General features: G+C 45.6%; 1 protein-coding gene across 1 annotated transcript; it reads left to right on the forward strand.

The window, feature by feature from the left end:
• The first annotated feature begins 3,961 nt into the window (after nt 1-3,961).
• On the forward strand, nt 3,962-7,898 carry LOC139074970 (protein disulfide-isomerase-like protein of the testis). Its single transcript, XM_070568937.1, has 4 exons — nt 3,962-3,996; nt 5,564-5,786; nt 6,194-6,283; nt 7,526-7,898. The coding sequence occupies exons 1-4, from the start codon at nt 3,962-3,964 to the stop codon at nt 7,757-7,759; spliced, it is 582 nt and encodes a 193-aa protein (XP_070425038.1). The 3' UTR covers nt 7,760-7,898.
• Nucleotides 7,899-8,131: the final 233 nt, after the last annotated feature.

An 8,131-nucleotide genomic window follows, 5' to 3' on the forward strand; every position in this document is an offset into this window, starting at 1 on the left:
CATGTCTTCAAATACTTCCGGATCACAGAGGTCAATATCCCATCTGTCCAGATCCTAAACTTAAGCTCTGATGCGAGATACAAAATGCCTTCTGAAGAGATAACCTATGAAAACCTCAAGAAATTCGGCCGCAGCTTCCTGAATAATAGTGCCAAGGTAAGTTTGTTCTTTGACAAGGTTTATCCAGAATCTCAAATCGTCCATTTTTGGTAATTCTGCTTGGGTTTGGTCATCTGAATGCGGAGGCAGGATAAAGATCAACCTTATGGTTCAATGTGGGGAAATACCTCCATCTCCCACCTCAAATCTATTCAGCTTTTGATCTGTCTTGACTCTATAATTCCACCATTAATTCTTTATTCTTAACATAAGCATGTTTCCTCTGCAGCTATTTCCAACTGAAATGCAGGCACTTCCAGGGCTAACATCCTCCAAAATGGAGCTCTTAATCTTCTTTCAGACTGTAACGTGAAAGATTCACTTGGTCCAAGGCTAGAGCTTGCTTTTGGGGAGAAGATGGGGTGGAATGTATTCAGCAATCAGGATTTAACCTCAAAGCCTTCAGGGACCTTTTGTTTGAGGGGTTAGAAGGGAGCCTATTTTGCTAAAAGGGAGGAGAGGCTGCAAAATGATGGCTGCATAACACAATGTCACCTGCCATTTATTGAGCACTTGCTGTATCCTCAACTTCCCTGCAGAGTTAGGTGACCATATTTTTAATTTTCTAAATGGGGACACTTTTGAGAGTAATGGGGCATTCTTTAAAAGTATTCTAGAACAGCAGAAAAAGCTGGGACTCTCTGGACAAACCAGAATGCACGGTCACCTTACATCTGAGGACACTCATTACCTTCTGTCTGCTCTCCCACAGACACTGCCTCCCTTGCAGCTTTCTGAAGTGAAAGCTGTTCTTTCTCTGATGCATGCTGTCACAGGCCAAGTGGTGACGTTGGTGTCCTCCACACCACTTCCAAACCATCTGTACTCCTACCTTGAGCAACTCCAGACCCTGAGGAGTCCATGCCTTTGGACCTTAGATTACCTGATCCCACTCCCTGTTGCTGTCCTCTGATCACCTCCCTCTCACCCTCTGAGGACTTCAGCTCCTCACTTGCCCTTCATCCCTACTCTGCTATCAGTTCCAGGGATGTCCATATCTAAAACTTTGGTCTTTTCTCCCATAATTGGTGTGTCTATGCCATCTCAGCCACTCGCTCTCGTGGCCAAACTCTAGAGATGGCAGCCCCTCTGAAAGTCCGGTTTCAAGCTTCTCATCCTCTTAGATCCCTTCTCTAGAATACACACTGGTACAATTCCTTACCTTTTCACGGACTCCAACCTCCTGATCTCATTTCACAATCTCTTTAGTGCCCTCCTTTGTGAACTTCAATTCCATCGTTCATCGCTCTGGTCTGGATCCCCTTAGCTCCTTTATCCCCTCCACCTTCTAGCTCCTCTACATCCTGTAGTATCTACCAAGCAAAATCACAACCCCAGTTGAACCCACTTACCTTCCTGACTGCTTCCAGGCCTATCCTGGAGAAAAAAGAACATCACTGTGAGGCAGGCTGCCTTCACGGAATCATAAACCAAATCTCCCATGGGATCTTAGAAATTTCCTAATATTTCTATGTCAATTTCTCTTAGTGCGTTCATTCTCTTAATCTCTAAATCTATTTCTCTTCATACCCCAAGTCTCAGCTGAGTACTTGACTCACGTATCACTAAGAAAATAGAAGGCTTCTCACTTTCCCTCCCCACGTCTACAAACGTACGTGGAGATCTACCCATCCTCTTTCTCTTCCCTCTGGTTATACCTCAGAAGGTGTCTGTCTCCCTCTCTAGGGACAACAGGGGTCCTTTTGTGCTCTTGGAATGAAGATGTTCACATGAGTGACGAGGTCTGCCTGATCTGGCCCATTCCTAATTCTCCATCATGTTCACCGTTTCCCATCTCCCATGCCCAGCCCCCACTCCCCTGTATGCCCCCTTGGAAAGAATCTTCAAGTCCTTTCCAGAGGCTGGGGTGGAAATGAGGGAGAGCAATGTGGGAGATAAGGCTGGTGAGCTGAGCAGACCTGACAGCAAGGACACGTAAGCATATTAAGGGTTTGGTATCCTAAAAGCAATGGGAAGCTACATTTGCATGGTGAAGGCAGAACGCTGCTTGTAGGAGAATACAGGCATGTAGAGGATTAACAGGAGATGCAAAGAGAACACTAGGAGGCTATCCCAGTGATCTAGATGAGAGAGGAAGGCTTCCTGGACTAGGGTAGCAGCAGTGCAAACAGAGAGAGGGGTGTGGACTCAAGAGATAGTCAGGAAGTAATGGCTGTAGAGAGAAACATAGGTTCTGAAATTTGTACCACTTCCTTCAAAGGGGAGCAAGAGCTTGGTTCATTCTTTCATTTACAAAATATTTATATATAAAATATTTATTGAGGTCCTAGTATGTACCAGGCAGTGGATATTTAAAGATGGGGGAAGAAAAGTCCCTTGTGACATTCTGTCTAGTGTAGTAGAGACACATTAATCAAATATCCGGAAAAATGAATATAAATGATATACTTGAATAAGTGATACAAGGACAAGTACCAAGTGTTATGAGAATGTATGCTGGCAGGATCTGCTCTAGTCTGGATGAGAGTCAGGGAAGTCCTCCCTTGAGGTCACTCTGAAGGATAAATCTGAGTTAACTAGATGGAGAAGGGAATGTAAGAATGGGTGGGGGTGTCCCTCCAGGCAGAGGAACAGCATAAGCAAAGGGCTGAGGTGGGAGGAAGGCTAGTCCTCTGGGGTATAGAAGACCAGTGTAGCTAAAGAAAGCAAGGGAATGGTGAGGAGCTTGGAGAGGTTGGCAGGAACCGAAATGTGATAAAGATCTTAAAAGTCATGTAAATTATCTTGATTTTGATGCTGGTTCAGTTGGTTTTGAAGCAACAAATGCCAATCCCTTTCTGGAGATTGCTAGACCTCTCAAATTTGCCTCCTAGAAACATCAATCCAGTGACGAGATTCCAAAATTTTGGGACCAAGGGCCAGTTAAGCAGCTTGTTGGGAAGAATTTCAATGTCGTCGTCTTTGACAAGGAGAGGGATGTATTTGTGATGTTCTGTAAGTACTTCCACAGAGGCCACGGGAGGCAATGGCCCTGACATTACTTTACAAGTGTTGCTCCTGCATTCTTGGGCACCAAAATCTATCAAAGCATCATGGCACAGATGGTCTTCAGATATCCAAAGAGTTTGGATCAAGATGCTAATCACGGGCCAGCCCCTTGGCAGTGTGGTTAAGTTTGTGTGCTCTGCAGCCACCCAGGCTTCACCAGTTTGGATCCTGGGCGCAGACCTATGCACGGCTCGTCAAGTCATGCTGTGGTGGCATACCACATAGAAGAACTAAAATGACCTACAACAAGGATATACAACTATGTACTGGGGCTTTGGGGAGAAAACCTAAAAAGAAAAAAAAAAAAGGAAGATTGGCAACAGATGTTAGCTCAGGGCCAATCTTAAAAAAACATGATGCTAATCAGCTACAGTGCAACTCTCCTCAAAAGCTGAATTCTTGGAACGGGTAGAATTCTTTCCACAGAATCCAGGCCTGTGGCTATTTACAACAATAATAATGCTGATGGCTAACACTGACTGAATGCCAAGATACACCAGGCCTTGTTACACATTATCTCATTTAATCCTTAAAACATACTTCTGAAAGTAGCTACTATTATTGCTCCTCCCACTTTACAGATGACTAAACAGAGTCCCAGGAGGTGAAGAAACTTCCAAAATCAGGCAGCTAGTAAGTGCTGGAAGTGGAATTGGAAGTTAAGCAGCCTGACTCCAGTGCCTATGCTGGTAACTGCCATATGGATTCCCCCTGCTTCTGGCTTTATGTGACTTACCAAATGGCCTGTATTTAACCTACTTGAGCTGATGTGGCCAAGCTGGGGAGCCGAATCATGCATGTAAAGGACTTAGCAGTGTCTGGCATGTTGTAAGCACTTGACAAATGACAGTTATTATTGCTATCATTATTCCTATTGTTATAATTATTTCCAGTGCTCACCTAAGGACTCTGGCCCTTTCCCCAGTTTCTGATTTGCCCTTGAGAGCCAAAGCCAGGGACCTTGTCTCTCATCCTGAGACGCAGAGAAGGGTGACAATGAAGCTGCTTCAGATGTCTCTTTTATTTAACACACAGTTACCATTTATTGAGCACGTACCATGAGCCAGACATGAGTTTGCTGTTTACATACCTGCTCTCATTGCCCCCTCAAAACAAGCCTCTTAGGAAGGGCCAGCAAATTGCCCCATGATACAGATCAGGGAACCCAGCCTTACAGAGGTTAACTGCCTTACCCTAGGCCACACTGTAAATAAGCTGCAAGGCAAAATGTTCCGTTTGAGCTCTGATCCCATCAATTCCTGAAGGGTGAAAGGAGGGCTGGATTGCATCACACAAGCCTTTTAAATCTCACTGAAATGGACTCTCATCCACAGGGTGAGGTGTTTAAGGTCTGCGTGGCTAAATAATCATGATCCGCTGCCTTTAAGTGAGAGGCTGCGGTGGCCCTTTCTGTACTTACCTGACACCTAGAGTTATGAGAGTGCCCACTTGGTTCTGGGAAAAGGTAAAAGCAGCCTCATTTTCTTGGAAGCAGGACTGTCACATTGGCCCCCTGGGACTGCAGCCATTATGCTCCCTCCTGCTCCAACTCAGGGCCCATCGGGCTCCAGGGGAGCTGCGGGTCTGCTGCTGGGAGAGCAGGTGGTCCTGGAGGCACTTGCTTTGTAAATGGAGGGGTGATCATCCAAATGTGGAGTGTCCAGGGCCTCTGAGGCCACTCCTCCCACACAGCCAGAAACTAACAGAACGACCAGGAGGCAAGGTTTGATTTCCCTTCCAGGAAGAAAACAGCTGGTCCCTGATTTCTCTCCAGAGGGCTGGATGCCTGGGCCAAAATTACAGCTCAAGGAACTGCCCCACAAGGAAGTCCAGTGTCCCCCTTCTTGGGGTAGTGGTACTTGTCACAACCTCTGTTCACTTCTTGGGGGGATTCTCTCCACCAGACTGAAAGGCAGTATGGTGTGATGGTCACAAGTCAAAGCAACCTGTCTTCAAATCCCCCTTCCTCTGCTTAACTCACTGGGTGACCTTAGGCTACAAGTCTAACCTCCACTGGAAACCTTTAGTGCTGTCACACACACACACACACACACACACACACACACACACACACACACGCTTTCTAGCAGAACATGAGGAAGCATCTAGCCTAAATATTTTTCTTGGTTTTCTTCTTCATCTGGAGTGGAAAGCTATGTAAAAGGAAAAACAAAGAATAGAAGAAAACGCCCCAACATGCTAAAAGTGTTAGTGTCTGGGCAAAAGGAGATTAGGTTAATTTTTTTCTGATTTATTTAATAATGACCAGGCTCTATGTTTAAAATGTAAAATAACCTAATATATCATTAAAAGAAATAAGGAGTGCAATTTGCAAAGCAGCAGAACCGTTAGTAGAACACAGTGATGGTGTTTATGGACCAGTGTTGGCTTTCAGAGTCCTCATTAGCGTGAGCCTGCACAATGGCCCCTCTCTTCCAGATGCACCCTGGTCTCAAAAGTGCAGGGCGCTATTACCAGTGTTGGAGGAGTTGGGCAGAAAATATCAAAACCACTCCACAGTCTCCATCGCCAAGATCGACATCACGGCAAATGATATTCAGCTGATGAAGCTGGACTGGTACCCCTTCTTCAGGCTCTTCCCCACCGACTCTCAAAAAGTGAGGGGCTCTTGGTAATCACATAACTGGAAATGTTGTGTTATTAGCGCAGACTCAGTTTCTCCCTATCTGCAACTCTGCCTTCTACCAAATCAGCTTCGTTCTCAGCTCCAGCTCCTATTACCTTCTCAAGTTCAAGAGTGTTTTCCATTAGTTTCCACAATGTCCCAAGGCTCAAAGGGAGTCCAGCTTAGGTCAGTTGCTCATCCCTGACCCAATCATTGTGGATGGAGGAATTTTTATTATCCTTCTCTTAGAGCCATGGTAATAGAGGCTCAGAAAGGTTAAGGAACCTGCCCACTGTACTAGGTGGTTAGGAATGGGACTCTGGATTTACCTATGGAACAGCCCCTGAGTATTCTGCAGGAAGAGGCTACCATTTTGACCCAGTTCTGTTTTCTTCCTAGGTTGTACCATATAAGGGAGAATACACCATGAAGGGCTTTTCAGACTTTCTGGAAAGTCAAATCAAGACCAGGATTGAGGATGAAGATGAGGTAAGGCAAACAGCAGCACCCTGGGTTATTCTTTCCCACACAGAATCATCAAGACCTCAATGGACTAGGAAAGAGTGCGCCAAGAGTTCCATTATTCTTGTGCACTCAGGAGATACTTGAAGATGGCTGAGCAACCATCCAGTTTGGATGATTTTATTTCAAAGGCACTTACTACAAGGAAGCAGAAATGGCAGACTTTAGAAACACTCGGAGGGGCAAAGGCTCTGAGGTCTCACACAGCTCCCAAGGCTGCTTCCCTGGGTCCACTGTTCCTGAGTTGGTAACCAGATGTCTTGATGGCATACTGCCCTGTAGCATTATTCTCTTGATGGATGGGATGACAATCCCCATTCTCTCTTAATCCTGTTCATGCCTTAGTGAGGCCATCTGCTGGAAGGTGCCATCTGTATTAGTTAGGACCCTTCAGTTACCAATGTCAGAATCACTACTCTTTGGCTTAAGCAACAATGGGAATTTATCCTGTATAACTGGTAGAACTTCAGGCATGGGTGGATCCAGAAGCTCAAGCTCATTTTCCATCTCCCCATCTCTGTTTTCCTCTATGTTTGCTTCTTTCCAAAGCAGTCACTTCCCCATGGAGGGTCAAAGATTGCCCCACAGCTCTAAACTAACATCCTCCTATCTTAGAAAGAAAGAACCTACTTCTTAGTAGTCCTAGCAAATGTCTTTGACAAGGGACCTCATTAGCAAGGCCTGGGTCACATGCCCAGCCTTGAGCTAGGCAAGGGGGCAGCCACATCTGTGGACTTAAGAGTGGACAAATAGTGATTCCCCAAAGGTCCTGTTATTGGAGGGGCAAAATCACAGTTGAGAACAACCCCACCCAAGCCAAATGGACTTTGCATCTAGGAGGATCCTCCAGGTGCCTCTCTCTGGGCATTTCCAGAAAAAGTGGCCTTGGCAATTACAATCTCTCTCTCTTTTTTTTCCTTGGTGAGGAAGATTGACCTTGAGCTAATATCTGTTGCAAATCTTCCTCTTTTTGCTTGAGGAAGACTGTTGCTAAGCTAACATCCGTGCCAATCTTCCTCTATTTTGTATGTGGGATGCTGCCACAGCATGGCTTGATGAGTAGTGTGTAGGTCCATGTCTGGGATCCAAACCGTGAACCCCAGCCACTGAAGCAGAGTGTGCAAACTTAACCATTATGCCACTGGACTGGCCCATCTTACCTCTTCCTTTATCTTCCTTCTTCCCTTCCTCCTTCCTTTTCTTGAACAGCTATTGTCTATTGAGCAAAGTGCGGTGATAGAAGAGGAGGTATTAGCTGAGGAAGAAGAGGTACCTTTTATGGAGAAAGAGTTACCTGAGCAGAAGTTGACTGAGCTGGAGAATGGGACCAAGCCAGAATACCCAGCTGGGCAGAAAGAAATAGCTGAGAAGGAGAGGAAAGTGGCTAAGCCAAAAGGACCTCCAAGACAAGAGAAGAAACCAAGAGTCAAGGAAGAACTGTAGCTTCTCCAAAGCCAGGAGGGAAGGTGCCCATCTTCTAGGTCCTGGCATCATTTTCTGAGGTGATCTACTCCAATAAAATTATTTATCATTGTGGTGGGTGGGTAGGGGCTGGATAATAAAAGCCCCTGAGTGTCTTCGATCCTGTTTTACTCATTCCCACTTTTTCCTGGTTGGTGCTGCCTTAGAAGAGCTGTTTGGCTTGGAATTCAGACATGGCTGCAAGGGAAGCCATAGTAGGCACATCTGATGAGTGTTTACAATAGGCTGTGCATTCATCTAGTTCTCGCAACATCACTGGGAGATAGGTTTCATTATCCCCATTTTACAGATGAGGAAAGTGAGGCAAAGAGAGGTTAAGCAACCAGTCAGGAT

The sequence above is a fragment of the Equus przewalskii genome, chromosome 12 (assembly GCF_037783145.1).
Source record: "Equus przewalskii isolate Varuska chromosome 12, EquPr2, whole genome shotgun sequence".
Taxonomy (NCBI): domain Eukaryota; kingdom Metazoa; phylum Chordata; class Mammalia; order Perissodactyla; family Equidae; genus Equus; species Equus przewalskii.

Excerpts from the sequence above, each read along its gene's own strand:
- LOC139074970 (XM_070568937.1), top strand. The coding sequence starts at position 3,962 with ATGCATGTAAAGGACTTAGCAGTGTCTGGCATGTT. Across the intron at positions 3,997-5,563 it reads TTAGCAGTGTCTGGCATGTT|AGTCCTCATTAGCGTGAGCC; the intron begins GTAAGCACTTGA and ends GTTGGCTTTCAG. Across the intron at positions 5,787-6,193 it reads TCCCCACCGACTCTCAAAAA|GTTGTACCATATAAGGGAGA; the intron begins GTGAGGGGCTCT and ends TTTTCTTCCTAG.